The sequence below is a fragment of the Pecten maximus genome, chromosome 16 (assembly GCF_902652985.1).
Source record: "Pecten maximus chromosome 16, xPecMax1.1, whole genome shotgun sequence".
In the NCBI taxonomy this organism is placed as follows: Eukaryota; Metazoa; Mollusca; class Bivalvia; order Pectinida; family Pectinidae; genus Pecten; species Pecten maximus.
Window position 1 is genome coordinate 16,358,029 of NC_047030.1, and position 24,359 is coordinate 16,382,387.

At 35.4% G+C, this 24,359-nt stretch overlaps 1 protein-coding gene across 2 annotated transcripts in view; it reads right to left on the reverse strand.

Annotated features, from left to right (window-relative positions):
- Positions 1-5,783: 5,783 nt before the first annotated feature.
- The window catches only part of LOC117344906 (probable cation-transporting ATPase 13A3), a 43,440-nt gene continuing 24,864 nt past the window's right edge, over positions 5,784-24,359 (reverse strand). The window contains exons 20-34 of one of the 2 annotated variants that reach the window (XM_033907789.1): positions 22,931-23,055; positions 22,359-22,525; positions 21,700-21,807; positions 20,866-20,945; positions 19,962-20,004; positions 19,438-19,547; positions 18,875-18,971; positions 18,352-18,424; positions 17,919-18,069; positions 17,427-17,575; positions 16,794-16,882; positions 16,384-16,473; positions 13,382-13,568; positions 11,031-11,050; positions 5,784-7,126 (exon numbers count right to left, since the gene is read on the reverse strand). In XM_033907789.1, coding sequence (XP_033763680.1) covers positions 11,040-11,050; positions 13,382-13,568; positions 16,384-16,473; positions 16,794-16,882; positions 17,427-17,575; positions 17,919-18,069; positions 18,352-18,424; positions 18,875-18,971; positions 19,438-19,547; positions 19,962-20,004; positions 20,866-20,945; positions 21,700-21,807; positions 22,359-22,525; positions 22,931-23,055 — 1,480 coding nt within the window. In that variant the 3' untranslated portion in view covers positions 5,784-7,126; positions 11,031-11,039. Of the gene's footprint in view, positions 7,127-9,393; positions 13,569-16,383; positions 16,474-16,793; positions 16,883-17,426; positions 17,576-17,918; positions 18,070-18,351; positions 18,425-18,874; positions 18,972-19,437; positions 19,548-19,961; positions 20,005-20,865; positions 20,946-21,699; positions 21,808-22,358; positions 22,526-22,930; positions 23,056-24,359 lie in introns of those variants that run through there. The other variant, XM_033907788.1, reaches the window with a different exon arrangement.

Below are 24,359 nucleotides of genomic sequence, written 5' to 3' on the forward strand. Positions count from 1 at the left end.
AATATGTACAGCAAATGAAAACAAGAGGCTCAGAGGGCCTGTATTGCTAATCTGGATATCTCGTTGATTATGACAAAACATCCCCATTTAATTTGTACTCCAAATACTTGAACAGTTTGGGTTCCCCCACTCAGTTTCATGAATTACAGTCAACATTTTCCTCTAACATTAGCTTTCTGGTACCAAACGTTTGACATTTGACTTCTAAATCAACAACAAAGAAGAAAAAACATACATTCTACATGTACTATGATGTGACTCTTATTTCATTCCACTTCGTTTTTGCTGTGACAATGGAAATGTAATACCAGTATAATACTCATATGCTAGCTTCGATTTGATTTATTTAAACCTTAATTAACTCCCTCCACTTATAGTCAGGGCCATTGTGAGAGATCCACTTTGTCCTTGACCTTTTGACCATAATGACCTTGTTCTTTGATCTTAGTCAGTTGACTCATCGTTTAAATTCCGATCAACTTGGCTCTATAATGTCAAAAAAAATAACCATTACTGAAAAGTTACAAAATTTGACCTTGACCTTATTACCTTCATCTTTGACATTGGCTATCGACGTCAGTATATGACTTGTGAATTGCACGTCTTGCTAAGTTTCATGTAAATCGGTCAAACAATCTTTGTTGAAAAACTACTGGGAACTGAAGAGGATGGATGAACGAAGAGCTTTGTCGACCTGTGGGATGAACCCTGCAAGTAAATCATAATTTCTAAATCTGTTTTTAATTCCATTCATTCTATTAAAAGAACATGCGCAGTGAGATTTAATGCCGAATTATTGATAAGAAAAAAGAGAAAAATATTTTAAAATCCGTCTCCTAAGGTCGATAGTCCCACCATTTAGTACAAGCACAGTTCTGGAGAGGAAATCGTTTATAGCATTATGTCCAAATTGCCGCCTTTAGGTCTTGATCCCAAGCCCAGTGGGAACACAGCCCATTACATTTCGTATGTTCAATGTCAAGTTCAAAATTGACTCGGCATTTTCGAATATAACGATGCACGCTGCGGTATGCCATACACATAAGCTCGCCAGGTGAACTAATAAAAACTAGTATGGGCACCTATTTTTGTGAATGTTCCCTTTCACATTAATATATACAGACTGGTCAGTATCACGACCGGATATTGATCGTGGAACGATCGACGTCATATATGTTAGACGTAATGGCAGTTAGGCCAGCTATTGTGGATCACGCTGAAACTCATTTGCTAGCTTCCGCATGATTTCTATACTTCTGCGGGGAAGTATATTAGAGGAGACTTGGTGTCATCCTGGTTGGAAAATGCGTGATGTGTGTGCGGGATACACCTGGACTACGGATCAGGGGTCGTACTACCACTTGTGCTCGCCGTGGTTAGAACGTGTACTGTGAACTTGTATCGTGTATTTGCGTTAACAACTGTTCAATTCAACACCATTGGAAAACCTGCCTTTAATACATGTTAGGTGCTTCTAGGTCACCCGAGACAAAGTCTCAGTTGACCTATTGCTATCACCTTTTGTTCAAAATCATCTAAAAAACACATGTGGCCCAGAGACCCGATATTAGGTCTGCAGTATGATGGGAAAATGGGCTACTAAGTTTGTTAAAGTGGATCACAATGGTCAAATATGTTCAAATCTTTAAACGACCTATTTTAACTGAGCAAGAAGATATTGGGTTTGAAGCATGCTGGGGTGAAGGGATATCAATATTGCTTAAATCAATTACCTTGACCTTCATCAAGGCCAAAGGGGTAAAATATATTAAAATGTTTAAATGACTTCTCACCAGAGACTTGTATATCAGGTATACACGTCTCTGTTCTCACTAAGCAAGAAGCCGTGATAACCGATATTTGGCCCAGAGCATGCTGGGCTGAAGGGCTATCAATATTGTTCGAATGAATGTCACTGACCTTCATTCAAGGTCACAGGGGTCAAATATGTTCAAATCTTTAAATGACTTCTTTTAACTAAAGAAGCCCTGAGACTCAATATTGGCATATATCAATGCTTGTATGAAGGCCCACCAAGAATGTTCAAATGAATGGCCTTGAACTTTATTCAAGGTCACAATGGTCAAATAGGTTAAAATCTTGAAATGGTCTCTTTTTACTGACCCAGTAGCCCTGATATTAGGCCTTTGGCATGCTTCTGAGAACCACATTGGCCTCAAATTCAAGGTTACGGCAATCAAATCTGCCAAAATATATCGAATCCCAGGTGACCGTTAAGGCATATTGTCCTCCTGTTTGTTATACGGTTTCTTCCTTTCAAAATCCTTTAATGGCAATGGGTGGGATCACAGATAAACAGTAATAATCGAGACTAGTTAAGAGTTTTTCAATTACAAAGCCAGCCAATGGCAACAACTCGAGAAGTTGCCGGAGATTTTTCCGAGATGTAATTGCCGGGCCCGGATCTAAATTTCGATATATGATGGCAAAATCAGTAAATTAGGTGGCAACAGCTGTTTCTAAATACTATCCACACCTCTTCATCCATACGCAGAAACACAAATTTTGCTTAACTCAAGAAAAGCAAACTGATTTTTTTCGTATAAGAGTATTACAGTGTGGTCTTTACGGTATCAATATATATCGCCATAAGGAATGTTCGTGAATCTGTTCTTTTCAGTACCATACAGATCACTCTCGCTGAACATCACCCAAATAGATTGTATTGAAAATGCCCTGCAGGCCACTTCGATAAAGGCCTAAGTCAACCATCCCAGTTCTGTCCCCTTGGTGTTCCAATACCTCTGCCTTCCAATCGTGTAACCGAGTTCTGACCTCCCTTTAAGTTTGATGCTAGTTTGTCTATAGGACCAGTACACGTCGGTATGATCCAACCCGTAGTGCGTCTCAAACCATGTGACTTATAATAATACATGCAATCTTGTCCTCCTTCCGAGACAAAACATCGCTCTGAACATCATCCACATACAACGTGCTGGAAAATCGGTGCAAACTGTTTCAGTTCGATTTCCTGTGTCTGCTAGCCATGATCTGCTGACAATTACTTCCCGTTCATGTCGCTGCCATTTCACTGCTGTCATCGTCTTAGGTAATACGAGGTTTTCTATTGTTTTATCGGCCTTTTTGAAATTCTGAGATGGGCCAATTATCCCATAACCGATGTTTAAAGGGGCAATAAACATCCGATAACTTTGGATTACATCTTGGGCAACAATATTAATACACCTATATAGCTAGACGACAGTCTTAGTACTATCTAAGGGGAAGTCGGTCTCCAAGGTCATACCTTCACTCGGATTACCCGATACACGAATTTTCTTCTCAAACTACATGTAGCTCTTTATCACAATAGCAAACGTCTATAAGCTTATGTAATATTTTAACAAGAAATCAGAGGAATTTTGGCGACAACAATTGAATGATCTTTAGACAACGAAATACTGATCTTTTCTCCACGTTTCCCTCTTCCTCTAAATTGATAACATGTGGAACCTAATACTAAGTCTAAGAAATACTTAAGAACTTTCTGAAAGTTACCAATAACAAGTTTTAACTAAAAATCCAAGAAGGCTTCTTGTCGGCCATTTTGTTTTCCCGATCAGACTCAAAGTTGAATGGGCATATCTAGGGGCCAAGGGGAACCCACATGTGAAGTTTGACAAATATCCCCTAGAACTGTTTAAGAAATAGCGATAAAAACCTGTCAAAATCAAAGATGACTGCCTGTTGGCCATTTTTTTTGGCGACCAGACTCGCGACTGAATGGGCAAACAACTACAGTAGGAACCAAGGGGAGCCTATATATATACTTGTGAAATTTGACCAAAATCCCTCGGATACTTTTCAAGAAATAGCGACAATAATGATAGAATCAGAAGGATAAAAGGTCCCAAGCTTTATCAATGATGTCCGTCTTCTTCATAGATCAACCAAATCACAATTTCCTCTCGAATTTGATAAAGAGGAAAATAATAACAAAATGGAAATTTACACAGCAATTGAGGTACAAGGAAATAAGACAAGGTGTCCAAGAAAGACAAGTGAAGTTTACTTCGTCCAGGATACCAACCATGGACTCAAAGGCAAATCTGGGTTATTGTACATACCCGAAATGAGAAGCAGGGCACACATGGTGACTGAGGTGGACATACCTGTGATCTAATTAGTTACTGGTTTAACATCTACCTGACTCTGCCTGTCACATTTTGATACATATGTTAGATTTCTTATATCAAGCATCATGAAACATACCAGACAACCTCGTACAAATGCATACATTTTCAGAACAAAATCTTTTTCACAAAGGAAAACTTCAAGTAGGTTGATAATATTTGTAATGTTTTATTAATTTTCTGTCCACCACGACACGAGACATCCCACATATCACCTAGAATGATGATTTGAGCAACAATTAATAAAGCTACCACCATCCTCGACATTGTATATAAGTAATCACATTATATATCTTATCAAAACTAGAGTGAAGCCTGTCTAAACTGAACACGCCCTGACAACAAAATCATTGGTTATGTTGACATATAGACTTGATTTACAAAGAAACAAACTTATCGGGAAGCACAGTTGTAACACACTTGCCTTTCACTTAAGTGGCCAAAGTTCAATTCCCCGAGCATAAAAAGATATAGGGCCTCCTGCCCGACCATGTGGGGTTTTCCCCGGGTACTCGGATTTCCTCCATATTAGAACCCTTGCATGCTTCCATCCAGGCCAACAAGTGTGATTTATACCTAAAACTTGTTAAGTGTATATAACACCAATTATTGAACAGAATATGTTACATGATTTCTAAATACAATCAAATCTTTATATTGGTTCATGATGTGACTTTAACATACATGTGTCAGGCTAATTAAGTGTTCAGTTTAGACAAAGGTTTCACTTTATATGGCAATTATGGTCAGTAAACAAAATATCATTCGGCTTGTTCGTATCCATAAACCTGCAAGCTGACGTTCTCATAACCATCAGGTGGACATTTGAAGTTACAGGTATCAGCAGCCGCAGGCTTGATCACAGACAACACATGCATTACTAAAACTGTGGCTTATAATGAGATAATAATCATCGTTTTTAATTGACCGTGAATCAGTCAAATCAATTCAAACAAGTTAACAAGCTCCTTCTGTGTGAGAAATTGAGGCTTTTAGGGCATCTCACCAGATATTTTACATATTTCAACATTTTGAATTGGCATCAATGATAGTATCCTTGTAAAATGACAATGGACTCCCCATGTCCCAATTGCAAGGATGTTTTATGGTGAATTTTTTTGCTTTTTGTCTTCTTTGAGATCTACATACAGTATATTAAGCTCATATTTCAAAGTGTGAGGGCTTCAAACTTTTCCATATTGTGATATTTCTGCTTCAACACATTTATTTCTAACAAAGTAAAAAAAAGAAGAAAAAGATTGGGCCTCAGGCTTAAGATACATCAACAAGATGACTAAATATAGCTGGCCTAATATAACTAAATATAGCACCCAAATATAACTAAATATAGCTGGCCAAATATAACTAAATATAGCTGGCCTAATATAACTAAATATAGCTGGCCAAATATAACTAAATATAGCTGGCCAAATATAACTAAATATAGCTGGCCAAATATAACTTTGGTCCATTTGATTTTGCAGAAGTCATTTAATAGTTTTTTCTACTCTATAATTATACCACTGTTACCTAAATTTAAGTCATGTTGAACATTGTTGGGTATCGTCTCAGAAAAAAAAATCAGCCAAATATCAAGACCCAAAATCTGGATGGTTTTTAAAAGTAGTTAAAAGAAAACATTGATGACAAATATTGCGCACTGCATAACTTTACATAGTTGTTAGGGCAAGGTAATTAGCTAAATATTACAAAGATGTATAAATTATGACCAGGAATGCATCAATACTGTACCAATGGTCTTTTTAATCATTTAGCACATAAAACTGTCTTTAATATGTTAGCATTTTGTCCCTTGCCTCAAAAAATCACATTATAGTTGTCACATTGCAAACAAACACGATAATACTTAGGCAATGTATTCTTTAGTTTTCCCCATTCCATTAACACTGACATTGATAGTACTGCTAGTACCAGTTTCAATAATTAGAAAAAAATAAATTGTCTGCATTGCATTCAACAGCTTTTATAAATTGAAATATTGTACACGTCTTTTCTAAATAAATGTAAATTCCAATGTCTTCCATCAGTATAGCCAAACTGATTTTGTTAAACTTCATTCTGCTGTTTTGTTCTTGTAGGACTTGTCATTGATGAATTGGACCTAAAGTCTTAAAATATGGCTGGACCAACACCAACACTGGCTATATAGCAAATCTTACTGTTAACCATTTCATTCTATTGCACATCACACCTATATATATATATATAATTATATATATATATTGTATTATTGAGAAAATAAACTCTCAGAAATCTCTATACAATCACACATGATTGAAACAGGAACACAGATTCATTGTACATGTATTACATATAATTCTTACAGAAACTTTCATGAACTATTATTTTAAAGTGCGAGACAAATCAGCATTTTCATACTGTAGAATATATCATACATACTATATTCAACACCTGTTTCAGTTTTCTATTTTAGTTAATAAAAAAACAAGATAATTTTAAGACCATGTGTTTCCTTCTTTGTACTGAGGGCATAGAATAATAATTAAAATGAACAACGGTATGCTAGTTTGGTCAACACATGCATTCTTCCCGTGTTGGTGTCATTATTTAAGTGATATTTCTAGTTCAGTGAATCATTTTCTATTCTGAGGTTTTCAGGGTCCAATAGATCTATCTGAACTGACAGTAACATTGATCCAAAATTTCAACTGTGATATTTCAGAAATATTTCAAATTCAAAAGGATTGAATCAGATTTAAATATCTATTCAAAGTTGTATTACAATATGCTTATAACACTACAGACGTTCAATAAAATTTTGCGTTCATTCGTTGTAAACTGTTGCTGAATAACTGGCCATTATTTACATGGTTATCACAGGAACATGTAGACAGTGATGTGTTGGTATATAGGAAACAAAATATGCTGTTGAGTGCATCTCATTTTCTTTTGAAGCCATCTTTCCTTCTAAAATAAATGATTACCATTCTCTACAAAGTCAAAACAAAGCATAATTTATATATTTTTAAAAAAATTGTCTTTTTCATAAAATCTCAAATATTAACATTTTTACAAAATTAACTGTATCATTACAGATGAGTGTTTTCTCATTTCTGCTGTATTCACTTTGTTCAAATCTGAACTTTTCCTTCGCAATCATACAAATTCATCAATTTGATATAATCTTGCAGTTTCTTTAGTATGCTAAAATGTTCAGAAAAAGAAAAAGAAAATAAATTTATTAATCTCTCAATGTTCAATAAAATAACATCCACAGAGAAAACAAGAGATCCCAGAGGGATCTTGGCGCCCACCATTGAATGATCTACATAGGTTCCATGTCAGATTGATCTTTTCTCTACTTTTCCCTTCATTTTACTCTAATCTGTGCAAATTGAGACATCCCTCCAGTACTTTTCAAACAAGGGAATCCTAGCTATATAAGAAATTTGAGATTTAACGATAATGGCTGTTTGTTTGTCAGGTTGTTTTCAGGACAGACTGGTCCAAAAATGCAATACAAGGGACCAAGGGGAACCTACTTATGAAATTTGAGAAAGATCCCTTCAGCACTTTCTCAGAAATAGCGATAACAAACTTCAACTGTCAATATCCAAGATGGCTGCCTGTCGGCCATGTTGTTTTCAGATCGGTCTCAAAACGCAATATGCATAACTAGGCACCAAAGGAAACCTACATATGAAATTTGAGAAAGATCCATTCAGTACTTTCTCAGAAATAGTGATAACAAACTTCAATTGTCAAATCCAAGATGGCTGCCTGTCGGCCATGTTGTTTTCAGATTGGTCTCAAATTGCAATATGCATATCTAGGCACCAAGGGGAGCCTACATATGAAATTTGAGAAAGATCCCTTCACTACTTTCTCAGAAATAGCGATAACAAACTTCAATTGTCAAAATCCAAGATGGCTGCCTGTCGGCCATGTTGTTTTCCGATTGGTCTCAAAACGCAATGTGCATAACTAGGGACCAAGGGGAACCTACATATGAAATTTGAGAAAGATCCCTTCAGTTCTTTTTCAGAAATAGCGATAACAAACTTCAATTGTCAAAATCCAAGATGGCTGCCTGTCAGCCATGTTGTTTTCAGATTCGTCTCAAATCGCAATATGCATAACTAGGCACCAAGGGGAGCCTACATATGAAATTTGAGAAAGATCCCTTCAGTACTTTCTCAGAAATAGCGATAACAAACTTCAATTGTCAAAATCCAAGATGGCTGCCTGTCGGCCATATTGTTTTCCGATTAGTCTCAAATCGCGATATGCATAACTAGGCGCCAAGGGGAGCCTACATATGAAATTTGAGAAAGATCCCTTCAGTACTTTCTCAGAAATAGCGATAACAAACTTCAATTGTCAAAATCCAAGATGGCTGCCTGTCGGCCATATTGTTTTCCGATTAGTCTCAAATCGCGATATGCATAACTAGGCGCCAAGGGGAGCCTACATATGAAATTTGAGAAAGATCCCTTCAGTACTTTCTCAGAAATAGCGATAACAAACTTCAATTGTCAAAATCCAAGATGGCTGCCTGTCGGCCATGTTGTTATCCGATTGGTCTCAAAATGCAATATGCATAACTAGGCACCAAGGGGAACCTTCATATGAAATTTGAGAAGGATCCCTTCAGTACTTTCTCAGAAATAGCGATAACAAATTCAACTGTCAAAATCCAAGATGGCTGCCTGTCGGCCATATTGTTTTCCGATTAGTCTCAAATCGCAATATGCATAACTAGGCACCAAGGGAAACCTACATATGAAATTTGAGAAAGATCCCTTCAGTACTTTCTCAGAAATAGCGATAACAAACTTCAATTGTCAAAATCCAAGATGGCTGCCTGTCGGCCATGTTGTTATCCGATTGGTCTCAAAATGCAATATGCATAACTAGGCACCAAGGGGAACCTTCATATGAAATTTGAGAAAGATCCCTTCAGTACTTTCTCAGAAATAGCGATAACAAACTTCAATTGTCAAAATCCAAGATGGCTGCCTGTCGGCCATGTTGTTTTTCGATTGGTCTCAAAACGCAATATGTATAACTAGGGACCAAGGGGAACCTACATATGAAATTTGAGAAAGATCCCTTCAGTACTTTCTGAGAAATAGTGATAACAAGAATTGTTTACGGACGGAGGGACGGACGGACGGACGGAGGGACGGACGGACGACGGACCACGGACGCAGGGCGATTTGAATAGCCCACCATCTGATGATGGTGGGCTAAAAACACACAAAGCTTAATTAGTATAAAACTAACTTTTCTAAGATGTACATTTCCCCCTAATTTGTTCATGAAGAAAAATTATAGGCAAGTTTTGCATGTTATATATAAATATTGCATAGTTTGATAAATACATATTATAAAAATACACATATTAGTTACAAATTTTCAGTGATCTTTTAAAACAAAGAATTATAATAATACAGAAAAGATTGTTTTTATAGATTTTAAAGCTTATATATTCTTTCAAGAAAATTATGCTTAAATTAATATTACTGATCAGCATAAATATTTGTTTGTTTTTAAACCCTCAAAAATTCGACATGGAGTATTATGATGACAGTTGTAATGATTTAATGCACAGCAAGGTCACATAACCGACCTCCTTATGACACAATGTCATAAATTGACAATATTTACACTTGCAATAATTGTATCATCTCTAGATGAAGCTAACAAAACCCAATGTATGTGATCACTAATGTTTATGCGTGGTGATTAGGCCTACACAAGACCAGAGACAAATTTTCTACTTAGCTTTGCTGAACCGTGTTTTACCTACTTATTTTTACTTCAGAGTTATGAGTTAAATAGAAACATATGTGAATGAATGATCCTGTATTAGTACAGATGGAAAACATGAAGGAATATATTTCTGATTATTAGTCAAAGTTTAATAGATACATTTAATTTACAGTTACTGTGGAATTCACTACTCAGTTCTGGAGTACCTTCAGAGAGTTCATTATTAGTTTAGTATGTACATAATAAGCTGAGTGTGATAGTTATAACAATATTTCTACATAACACGTGTTCAGGCACATCACTTTTTGATACACAACAATAGCGTTTGTGCCATGATACTCTAGTAATGGTTAAATTTAAGTACAGGTACCTGTAACACCACGAGAAAATAAATCACTGTTTACAGTATCATACTGAAGAAGTAGAGAAGGCAGTTTTCTCTTTTTATTTAAATTCTATCCAGAAAAAGTGACATTTTTGTCTTGTGTTCTGTTTGGGACTTCAAAACCAAACAAAGTAGTATGAGTGTTTTTATGTTCCATTTATATGATCTCAATGAAATCAGTATTTGGCCAGGAGAAATAGTTTGACACAAGGCCATTTAATTCAAGCTAAAAGAAATAAATGATATCTTTTCATGAATAATTACAAAAATAAATGTTTCAAACCATTGAAATGCAATGTGAAATCATTGGAATGTCAAAGTATGTTTTATTTTGGCTATTAATCCTTAGAATTAGGATAGGAGGGGAAAAACATGTTATTTAGGTGATTTAAGACCGTGAATACAAAATATAAAAGCTTCTATTAACAATATGCTACAGATTATTAATGTCAAGAAAATGATTCTGTTGTGTAAAAAAAAATTAGGACAAAAAGAGGAATGAAAAAATCTGAAGTCTATACAGCTGTATAAGTCTTAAAGACCTACTTAACCAGCCAATCATATCCAATCCCCTATTTGAATGAATAATACTAGTTAGGATGAAGCCTACTGTCAGTGAAGTTTGAAGATCTACTCAGATTATGTCCGTCTCCTGTATAATGAGAAGCAGTGTTAGGAGTTAAATTCTCACGGAATGTACCAGCACCATAGAGCCAAGGTCAAACATTACTTACCACAAATTACTAAAGTTCACCTGGTAAACATACATCAAACAGTCATATATACATGCTTAATATAATGGACAAAAATATACACAAATAATTTGTCGATAACATAATTACATATGTGTAATTTTGGGATCATTATCATCATCATCATCGTAAAGATGATATTCTTGAACACAATATATATTACCAATGCCAAGTTAAATTATTTCTGAAAAGAATGCATGTGCTTGGCACAGAAGTTTCAAAAGGATATTCATTGTAATTAATTTTACATTGATTTATATTCTGAAATCAATCTTACAACTGATCAATCCTATAATACTATAACTGGTGTGTTGAATAAGAGTGCCTACTGATATGAGTGGGTCTTTTCTGAACTTGGCTAGAACAGCAGTATAATCATACAAACATGCCTTAATATCACAAGTTTTGACAATATAATTATACAAATATGCCTTAGTATCACAAGTTCTGACAATATAATTATACAAACATGCCTTGGTATCACAAGTTCTTGGTTAAAGTCATCGTTACAATATACATCAATGGTAGATATAATCGACATAGTCTTTGACATAAAAATTTACACAGGATATTAAGATATTAACAAATTCACAGCACATGTCATGTACAAGTTACAACACTGGTTTGAAATAAAATATACAGATATCTCTTATTCCAATATTTTATGACCTAATGTTGACATAGGGCCTTTTCGTTTATGCGGACAAACCGGTTCGCCAGTTTTTAAATGTAATATTTCATAACATATCTTGATGGGCCTGCAAATGTTAATACAGGCCTTAGAAGTCTTTTTCAAGGCTCGTCTGAAAACAATATAAAATCACCAGGTCCGTCTTTATGTCATAAACGAACAACACAAGTCCAACTGGTCCAACCATTTGGATTGCAAAAACGAAAACGGCCATAGAGTTCAGTCTCATAAAGATGGTTATTAAAATTTGTTCAGATGCCATATGATTGAAGGGACATAACACCCGAGATAATCATCAAAATTAACTGCAAGTGCTCAACTACCTACAGTACAGGTTATAAGTACACTAATTTTAATGATTGGCAGTGAGGGAACCATGAAAAAACTTTAAACAAGGAATGATAAAAAGTTCCCATCAACTCATAAACACATCAAAGAAAAATAAAAAAAAAAAATAAACCTCACTAGACTTTGTGAAGAATTGATATTTAATTTCTATTTTATATAATGAGTGTATATTAATGTACTGATCATAAAGCTTCAGTTGAGAACGTAAGCAGCATTACACATGATAAACTTTATAGTCTAAAATCATAAAAGGAGAGAAGCTACCATAAAAAATATCAAAATAAAAGATAAATCATGAGTGGTTAACTATGTAATACTGATTACATGGGCAAATCAAAGGAAATGGCAGAAAGAATGATCAACATTACTTTGGATACAATTCTGTCCTCAGACATCCAGCATCAGCTTGGTTATAATTGTAATAAACATTTGAATGAAGCCTGTTTGCTGTCTCCTGTCAACAACAGCTAAATGACTACACATTATTATAAAGCTATATTTGATGCTAATATTGATTCAAAGTTAAGATTTTCAGAGAAAAATAAATCTTATCGTTACTCTCTATACACTACAGCTTTTCAATATGTAAAGCAGACCCCAGATTTCCTCGAGACTTGAACTGATACCAAGACCTGTAGCCTTTAAACTTTCAACAAAAGTTTTAACCAGCTATTTGTTAGTGTTGTTTCTCAACCTCATGTCTGTTAGTATCTATTTGCATTGAAGACTCTTTTAAGTTTATCAAACCAGATGTACAACAGTGACATATTACTGGATGTATTCTATAGTACAGTGATGGCAGAGTTCCTATTACCTTATAAGGTGTCTGTATATCTCTTTGTTTCTTGTTGTCGTTTAATAGACATGAAAATGAGTGATTATTTTCTGAGATGGATGAAAAAATGAGAAGCTGTCCATGAAGTGAGTAATAATGTAAGAAGATGAAATCATAAATAGCGTCGAGTAACGAGTTTTAACCGTCAGAACAAACAGCCTGACAGAAGTTTGTCTGGGGTGTAAGTTTTTTTTATTGATCTCAGGCAGTAATCGGTAATGAGTTTTAACCATGTGAGCAGGTTGACAGAAGTTTTCCAGATTGTAAGTTGTTACAGAGATCACAGACAGTTACTGTTAATTTAATAACAAAACATGTTAATAACCAACAAATAATGACCCTAAGCTTGCACTTAGTGCAAATTCTAAAACACCAGGCTACAAATAACGAAATATTGCTTAAACATGTTTTAAGACATCACAGTTGATTAACATTAATTGATCATCTTTGCATTCCTACTTTCTTCTTCCTCCTTGGCCTCCTGATCCATAGCCTGTATGTCATTTCCTGATGAAGTTTCACTGATAGGGGGCCAATCTGTCATCATTATTTCACTGCGTATATACTTGTATGTGTCTTGTGCCTTTTTCTTCTTTTTGCATAAAGCTTTTATTTTTTTCACACATTTGGTAGCTGTCAGCGTGTACTGGAAAAATAACAAGAGATCCCAGAGGGATCTTGGCGCCCACCATTGAATGATCTTTATAGGTTCCATGTCAGATTGATCTTTTCCCTACTTTTCCCTTCCTCTAAGTCTTACTTATCTGTGTAAATTCAGAAACAGCCCTCTAGTACTATTCAAACAAGGGGAACCTATATATAGAATTTAAGATTTAGCTATAATGGCTGTCTGTCGGCCATGTTGTTTTCGTATTGGTCCCAGTATGCAAAACTAGGCACTGAGGGGAACCTACATATGAAATTTGAGAAAGATCCCTTCAGTACTTTCACAGAAATAGCGATAACAAACTTCAATTGTCAAAATCCAAGATGGCTGCCTGTCAGCCATGTTGTTTTCTGATTAGTCTCAAAATGCAATATGCATAACTAGGCACTGAGGGGAACCTGCATATGTAATTTCAGAAAGATCCCTTTATTACTTTCTGAGAAATAGCGATAACAAATTTTAATTGTCAAAATCCAAGATGGCTGCCTGTCAGCAATTTTGTTTTCCGATTGGTCTCAAAATGCAATATGCATAAGTAGGCACCAAGGGGAACCTCCATATGAAATTTGAGAAAGATCCCTTCAGTTCTTTCACAGAAAAAGCGATAACAAATTTCAATTGTCAAAATCCAAGATGGCTGCCTGTCGGCCATGTTGTTTTCCGATTGGTCTCAAAATGCAATATGCATAACTAGGCACTGAGGGGAACCTGCATATGAAATTTCAGAAAGATCCCTTCATTACTTTCACAGAAATAGCGATAACAAACTTTAATTGTCAGAATCCAAGATGGCTGCCTGTCGGCCATGTTGTTTTCTAATTAGTCTCAAAATGCAATATGCATAACCAGGAACAAAGATAATAGCTTTGCAGATGTCTGTAGAATATCTTTGTTTTCAGCAATGTGATTGTTTTACCATATACAGTAAAACTTAACTTTACTGACATTGTATGGGACTGAATCAATGTATTGGATGTGACAGTAATGTCAGTATCATTCGACCAATGTAACTAGAAGAACGGCAATATGCTCCATTGACACTAGCTGCCGACACTGACTTAATGTCATTAAAGTTAGTGGTCAGTAAAGTCAGATTTCATAATGATTGTATTTTATGTTTTGTAGCTTTTGATGTCTGTAGCTATTAGATGCTAAAATAGTTGTAATGTTTTCCCAATCAACTTAACTATAGGAAACCTAAAATTTATTTTACAGGTCTCAACTCAATTTTCTGAGGTTTCAGTATTCTAGTCTGTTGGCTGTACATACTGTTTGTGTAAATAGGTTTCCTGTAGGGTGGTCCGCGTGAGAAACAAAATGCCACAGCCATATAGAGGTAGGAGGATACCAGAAATATAGTTGTGGTCTCCCAGCACTTGGTGTTTTCAGCATCATGGCTTGGCAGTGCTCTTGTGTACCTGAAATAGAAACAACATATTAGTATTAATTTTGTTGTGATGCATCAAAAACCTGTTCCAAATTGATTTTTTCCAGGACAACTAGGCTTCTGAGATGCAACTTTAACAAGGTATTTGAGAACATAGCACACCTGTACAGATAACATATTTCAAGTGAATACCAACTGATACTCAAAGAAAAACCCAAAGCTATCATTATGCAAAATATCAGCATCCTAGTATATATATTTCAGATATTATATAAACCTGGTAATATAACTTCAATTATTAACCTGTGTTGGTAAAAATAAAGACGTAATCAAAGATTTTTTTTATTTTAATTGTTTGAATGGTTTCAACAACAACACTTACCAGCTTTGTGATTTTAGGTAGAATAAAGCGCCCACTTGAACAAGTGCAACTAACACTACATGGACAATGATGGACAGCAGATTGGACAATACACAAACTCAATTGTCAAAATCCAAGATGGCTGCCTGTCGGCCATGTTGTTTTCCGATTGGTCCCAAAATGCAATATGCATAACTAGGCACCAAAGGGAACCTATATATGAAATTTGAGAAAGATCCCTTCAGTACTTCCTCAGAAATAGCGATAACAAACTCAAATTGTCAAAATCCAAGATGGCTACCTGTCGGCCATGTTATTTTCCGATTGGTCCCAAAATGCAATATGCATAACTAGGCACCAAAGGGAACCTATATATGAAATTTGAGAAAGATCCCCTCAGTACTTCCTCAGAAATAGCGATAACAAACTCCAATTGTCAAAATCCAAGATGGCTGCCTGTCGGCCATGTTGTTTTCTGATCGGTCCCAAAATGCAATATGCATAACTAGGCACCAAGGGGAACCTACATATGAAATTTGAGAAAGATCTCTTCAATACTTTCTCAGAAATAGAGATAACAAACTTCAATTGTCAAAATCCAAGATGGCTGCCTGTCGGCCATGTTGTTTTCCAATCGGTCCCAAAATGCAATATGCACAACTAGGCAACAAGGGGAACTTACATATGAAATTTGAGAAAGATCCCATCAGTACTTTCTCAGAAATAGCGATAACAAGAATTGTTTACGGACGGAGGGACGGAGGGACGGACGGACGGACGGACGGAGGGAGGGACGGACGGACGGACGACGGACCACGGACGCAGGGCGATTTGAATAGCCCACCATCTGATGATGGTGGGCTAAAAATTTAGCCTTGTAGATATTGAAGGGTGTACAACACCATCAGGAAATAATGAACCGGTTGTAAAGAAAATTGACATGAATGATCATTGTGCAACCATCTGCTTTGTTGTAAAAATTGCTTTGCCTTTCCATGCAAATTTTCTCAATATCCAGTGCTTTTGGAGAAATCTTATATAATTACCTCAGCTGTCCAACACAGGACCAAATGTGTAGCTGGAAATGCTAGCATCAACAGACGGAAATCAAAGCTCTTCTCCCATAAAGGCATTATCTGGAAGAACATATTTGTTAGTAATCTTACATCAAGTTAAAACACAAAATGAATTATATAAAGTGTGTATATAAGCCAATTGCTCAAATAAACTAACATCCCAAACAGATCTGATGTTATAACAACCAAACTATTAAAAAATAACTTTCAACTGACTGAATGTATAATACCTACTTTTCCTTTTATGGACAAATGTCTCTTCACAAGAGTTGGTAAAAATTACAGTCTGGAGTAAGGAGTTAATTTTTCTTTGATTTCAGGGTACTTGGTCAATCGAAAAGTCACTTCTATATATGTAGTAGCAATATAACTATACTTACACCAAAGAAATTGAGAATTGGATGAGGAGCTAGTAACAGCATCATTGTAGAAAATGACACAAGTGACACCAGTGTTATAAGGTAAGGAACTGCAATACAAAAACAATATCACACGTTTTTTAAAGAATGATTAAAGTAATCATTGTTTAATCCTGACTTTATGGGTCTTAGCTGGCTACTCCAAAGTGGGATTTTGTGGGTTTATTTGTAAATCATAATAATTATAGCTTTGCAGATGTCTGTAGAATATCTTTGTTTTAGCAATGTGATTGTTTTACCATATACATTGAAACTTAACTTTACTGACACTGTATGGGACTGAATCAATGTATTGGATGTGACAGTCACGTCAGTATCATTCGACTAATGTAACTAGAAGAACGGCAATATGCTCCATTGACACTAGCTGCAGACACTGATTTAATGTCATTAAAGTTAGTGGTCAGTAAAGTCAGATTTCATAATGATTGTATTTTATGTTTTGTAGCTTTTTTGATGTCTGTAGCTATTAGATGCTAAAATAGTTGTAATGTTTTCCCAATCAACTTAACTACAGGAAACCTAAAATTTATTTTATAGGTCTCAACTCAATTTTCTGAGGTTTCAGTATTCTAGTCTGTTGGCTGTACATACTGTTTGTGTAAATAGGTTTCCTGTAGGGTGGTCCGCGCGAGAAACAAAATGCCACAGCCATATAGAGGTAGGAGGATACCAGAAATATAGTTGTGGTCTCCCAGCACTTGGTGTTTTCAGCATCATGGCTTGGCAGTGCTCTTGTGTACCTGAAATAGAAACAACATATTAGTATTAATTTTGTTGTGATGCATCAAAAACCTGCTTCAAATAGATTTTTTCCAGGACAACTAGGCTTCTGAGATGCAACTTTAACAAGGTATTTGAGAACATAGCACACCTGTACAGATAACATATTTCAAGTGAATACCAACTGATACTCAAAGAAAAACCCAAAGCTATCATTATGCAAAATATCAGCATCCTAGTATATATATTTAAGATAACCTGGTAATATAACTTCAATATTAACCTGTGTTGGTAAAAATAAAGACGTAATCAAAGTTTTTATTTTATTTTAATTGTTTGAATGGTTTCAACAACAATACTTACCAGCTTTGTGATTTTAGGTAGAATAAAGCACCCACTTGAACAAGTGCAACTAACACTACATGGACAATGATGGACAGCAGATTGGACAACTTAACCAAACTACCGGGTGGTCGCTTAGGGGATAGCACTAAAGTTGGTTTGGTGTAACCCACTGAAATGGAAAGATTATTAGATAACCACAAATCTCAATTTTTCTCTGTCAATAGCTCGGACAACATTTCCAAGGGTCTGTTCAGCTTACTATGATTTCTGTACATGTTTTCCTTCCATCCCTAGTTTATTATCTTTAACTATTTTTAAACAAACAAATTTAAAAGTGAAACTTTTTGACTGAAATTCATTTCTCAGTAGGTGCTTTTCAAAATATCTGCCCAGATGGCTATCTTAGATACTGACTAATTAATTATTGCTAATGGACACCACTAGTACTTACTAAATATAGCTATACTTGTTGTTATGACGAGATCTACATACAAAAACTGAGTATCAGACAGGTTGGCTTCAAACTGGAAACAGAGAAGTATGACAACATCAGTTACAACCTGGTGGCAGGTAATTATCAAATCTCGTTTATATATTTTTAAAAACACAAATTAACTTGTTATCTATAAAAAAAATTACGAGACTCTACAATTGTGAAGGCAATTTTGTGTTGTAATGTTGTTTACAATTCATTTCTTCATAATATTTTTTCTCAAGATAGATGCATTAATTTACTTTTTTTTATTTCCTTTTCAGCATGCAAATTACTTACAAACATCTTTTACACAGTTAAAAGTAAAATATTCAATTATGTGTCTAATAAAGTTTTGATACAAGGTCTTATATTCTCGATTCAATCCTCTAATTAAGCTCAAAATAAACTATATTTACCAATATTTATATATACTATTCACACATAAAGTTGATAAGGTATTCACTTCATGATAAACACTCAAATTGTATAGGATACTCACGGAATACAAAATCATCACAGACACAAACTGTATAAAGCTGTATAGAGCCATATACTTAAAACAGGCAAAAGAAGTGGTAAGAGCAGCCCTGCCTTCTCTGCAATAGAAAATGTTTAATAGAAATCTTAATTTTCTTCCTTGCTAGCTAATATACTAAATATTTACAAAATGACCAATATTTGCTGAAGGAAAGAGAAACTGTGTAGTAATTCATTATTGCACCAATATTATCCTTATTATCAGATTTTTCAAGTAGTAAAGATTCATCAATAAAGAAAGTTCACAATTTGGCAATTGAACAAATGAATAAAACAAAATTTCATGAATTATGTGTGTGCATTTCTTAGCCAGAAATTGTTCACTTCAATATATTTTTACTTTCCTAGCCAACTCAGCCTTCCCTGAAGTATACATGACTCAGCTTCGACTGAAATGTGACAACTTCGTCCTCGACTGAATTGTCACTGACTCGGCCTCACCTGAAGTGTGACTGACTCGGTCTCACCTAAAGTGTGACTGATTCACCCCTATGCTACTCTAGCTATGACGGTGTAAGTACGCACCTTATTACAGTGTAGACACATTCTATGTGTGGTATGCTGGAGGTGAAGGGTGCTGCTATGGACGCCTCTGCCTCTGACAAAGATATTCCTACATGGGCTGCCTTCAGAGCCTACAAAACAGTATAATTATTTATTCTGCACCTGTATTATAAAAAGAAATAGGAGATTATCATCATCGAGTAGAGGTTAACACAGCTAGATGTAACAATGGAGAGGCAGAGAGATGAGAGGAATGGAAGGAGGTGATTACCAGGTCATACATGGTGCCTTGACAGTCCACCAGGCTACAAGATAGCTGGTGAAAGTGAAGGTACAATAAAAGTGTATAGTAATTACACTCCACATGGATTGAGAAGAATTCACAAGGTGTTATAAATTGTATGCACTTCCGTGGAATGAGAAGAGTTTACAGTGTTCCTTTTTGTCACTATATAATTGTTCAGTTTGTTGTTATGTTACAAATTGAAATCTTTTATTGTGGATAATCTTTGGCATGAACATTTATTAGGTAACTTCACACTTACCTCACAATCATTAGCACCATCACCACACATACCCACATGATACCTACAAATGACAAATGTTAATACCAATAAGTCTTGTTAATTCCTTCGACTATCTGTACGATATAGAAGAAGGGAAAATTTCACTCTGCAGATGCAATTTGTTTCAAGAAACAAATGAAGTTAGTTTTATAATTCAATAGTTGAGAGAAAGTATGAGAAAAGCAAATGACGAAGTACCAAAAGCATAAAATGATGGAAGATTTTTAGCTTGATATAAATGTAATCCATCATATCTATTTAAACCCTTAAAGTAGGGATATTAAACATAGAAGATAGATTGTTACTCTTCAAACTTCGACTTTCAAAAATCAATAACTTGCGATGTTTTAAAATGTTTGATTTACTGGATAACAAATTCATACTTTTAAAACTATGGTAGTATGAAGAGAGAACATGTATCGTTGAGTTTCATTGATCTGACCCTGACGTTTAAAATCAGTCAGTTCACACAACAGCTAGAGTGATGATGAAGAATGTGAGGAACTGACAGGACAAAAATATAATACTGAATGTCAAGTGGTATCACAAATGTAAAATAAAAACAACATGAAACAAACATACAGGGTATCGCTAAAGCAACACATGTCCCCTACCCGCCCAAACTATAATAGCATCAGTGACCTTGACCCAAAAACCATGAAACTCAAACCTCTCCGAAATATTAATCTCCATTTATCATTCATTGTACATGTGTGAAGCTTGATAAAAATCCCTAAAGGACCGATGTCGTTTGAGCACTGACAAACATTGACAAACATTGACGTTTTGTATGTTGTAGTTACGTAATGTAAGACAGAGAGGAAAGCCATAGTCCGCCTGGTTTAACCGGTAGGGGACTAATGAGGTATTCTTATGAACCTACCCAAGAGATTGTAACTTGTTTATAAGTTGACATTTCTGATCTGGCTTCATCCTTGCAAAAATAGTGCCGACTACACAGATCTGTAAAAATGAAATGTACACATCATTGGAACGTCTCTGCTGGTCTGTTTTAGTCAGCAGTTTTACAACCGCATGTAGTTCACACTGTATATGTTTTAGAATTGATTTCATTCAGAGTTACACATTAGAGGAAAGCAAAATTGTGAAGGACACAAGCTGAGGATTTAAGAATAAGGTGTGTGTATAGTACATGACTATTTATGACAAGAAATCCACAGTTTTACTGAATTTGTGCATCCAATGTATCATTTTAACAAAAAATGATTTACAATTCACAAAACATTGAACACTATAGATTTGATGACATTCACATATAAATAGATGACTTGAAAAAGAACTTATTGAGACTGTTGACTTTTATCATTCAGATTCCACACCAATATGTATTATACTTACCCTGGACAGTAGATCGGGAAGGTGGTTGGTTTGTATTGTACTTACCCTGGACAGTAGATCGGGAAGGTGGTTGGTTTGTATTGTACTTACCCTGGACAGTAGATCGGGAAGGTGGTTGGTTTGTATAGTACTTACCCTGGACAGTAGATCGGGAAGGTGGTTGGTTTGTATAGTACTTACCCTGGACAGTAGATCGGGAAGGTGGTTGGTTTGTATTGTACTTACCCCGACAGTAGATCGGGAAGGTGGTTGGTTTGTATAGTACTTACCTGGACAGTAGATCGGGAAGGTGGTTGGTTTGTATTGTACTTACCCTGGACAGTAGATCGGGAAGGTGGTTGGTTTGTATTGTACTTACCCTGGACAGTAGATCGGGAAGGTGGTTGGTTATCACAGATAGAGATTTCCCATTTATAGCGAAGTGGAAATTTATATCAGAGCCATCCATGTGTACTTGGGAATACTCCTGAAATCAAATACACACAAATGCACAACTCCAAAAGATTTTATTTTCATTGGATTTCCAAAAACGATATGAGGAGGATACATTGATACATCGATATTACCAAGAGACTTTATATACTACTATTACTTAATGATTCAAAAATTGTTATGAAATTCATATGGCCTACTGACTGGTAAAGCATCATATAATGCTTACAATTCTTATTGACTGGCTTTTTTGCTTTAATATAAATACTGAATTAATACTGACCATAAAATTGAATTCTGACTATAGGATTTTACTGTACATGTACCGTGTTGACGATTCTTGGTTTTAGTGAAAAGTGGTCTGATAGACACATGATAGCAGTCAAAATGAGGGAAAGGTGGTCTACAAGGAAAGAACTAACCATACTCTAAATGTTGTGAAACTCTTCACCATATCAACAATATGTCAGTTTGTCATTCCTAATAAAAAATTCTTTCTACTGTAAAAACATTTAAATAGTTTTACAGTACTTATATATTACTGAGTACAATCCAGGAACCAGCTTAAACTTGCAGGTGAATTACCAGAGAGACGCCGGTACCACTGTCAGACGGCATCTCCGAGTGTCTGTATTCTACACGAGCTGGTCCATCTCGATCAGGTGGCACAGCGTCCACAATGATTACTTTGTCATTTGGTGGTACCATACCACAGTTTCTGGCTACACTCACTGCTGTCTCTATCATGTCTCCTTCAACAAACATTACCATATACTGTACACACATCACCTCACTAGCAACTGCGATATATGTATATAAAATATGTAGTGTAAGCATTAACAAGCAGTACAGTTAGGAACAGACTGACCCAAAACAATCGATATTATGACTGTCATTTATTGATAGTTCACCAATCTTTTAATCACCAAAAGATTAATCTGGGTTAAAATGAGTTTTGTGTATGTACTACCAGATTATCTAATTTACTTAAAAGGAAATTAATTAAGATTATTAATGGTATAACGAGAGCATGGCAACCATGAAAGTCAAATCACCCAATCAGCCAAAAAATTGATCGCAAACCTTTGTAGCCATTTTGTATTATATACCATTACGATAAATTTTTACTTTTTAAATTAAGTGAGAATCATATATACCTGTTATCATGACACAGCGAATATTAGCTTCGATGAGTTTGCGGATCACTGGCCGTGTCTGGGGTTTAAGTTTGTTCTGCATTACAATCAATCCAAGGAATATCATATCCTTCTCCACTTTGTCTCTGTCAACAAACACATACAAAGGTAAACTGATGGTACTCACAGGTTAACAATTACTACTCTGTCAACAAACACATACAAAGGTAAACTGATGGTACTCACAGGATAACAATTACTACTCTGTCAACAAACACATACATAGGTAAACTGATGGTACTCACAGGTTAACAATTACTACTCTGTCAACAAACACATACAAAGGTAAACTGATGGTACTCACAGGTTAACAATTACTACTCTGTCAACAAACACATACATAGGTAAACTGATGGTACTCACAGGTTAACAATTACTACTCTGTCAACAAACACATACAAAGGTAAACTGATGGTACTCACAGGTTACCAATTACTACTCTGTCAACAAACACATACAAAGGTAAACTGATGGTACTCACAGGTTAACAATTACTACTCTGTCAACAAACACATACATAGGTAAACTGATGGTACTCACAGGATAACAATTACTACTCTGTCAACAAACACATACAAAGGTAAACTGATGGTACTCACAGGATAACAGTTACTACTCTGTCAACAAACACATACATAGGTAAACTGATGGTACTCACAGGTTAACAATTACTACTCTGTCAACAAACACATACATAGGTAAACTGATGGTACTCACAGGTTAACAATTACTACTCTGTCAACAAACACATACAAAGGTAAACTGATGGTACTCACAGGATAACAGTTACTACTCTGTCAACAAACACATACAAAGGTAAACTGATGGTACTCACAGGATAACAATTACTACTCTGTCAACAAACACATACAAAGGTAAACTGATGGTACTCACAGGTTAACAATTACTACTCTGTCAACAAACACATACATAGGTAAACTGATGGTACTCACAGGATAACAATTACTACTCTGTCAACAAACACATACAAAGGTAAACTGATGGTACTCACAGGATAACAGTTACTACTTTGTCAACAAACACATACATAGGTAAACTGATGGTACTCACAGGATAACAATGACTACTCTGTCAACAAACACATACAAAGGTAAACTGATGGTACTCACAGGTTAACAATTACTACTCTGTCAACAAACACATACATAGGTAAACTGATGGTACTCACAGGATAACAATGACTACTCTGTCAACAAACACATACAAAGGTAAACTGATGGTACTCACAGGATAACAGTTACTACTCTGTCAACAAACACATACATAGGTAAACTGATGGTACTCACAGGATAACAATGACTACTCTGTCAACAAACACATACAAAGGTAAACTGATGGTACTCACAGGATAACAATTACTACTCTGTCA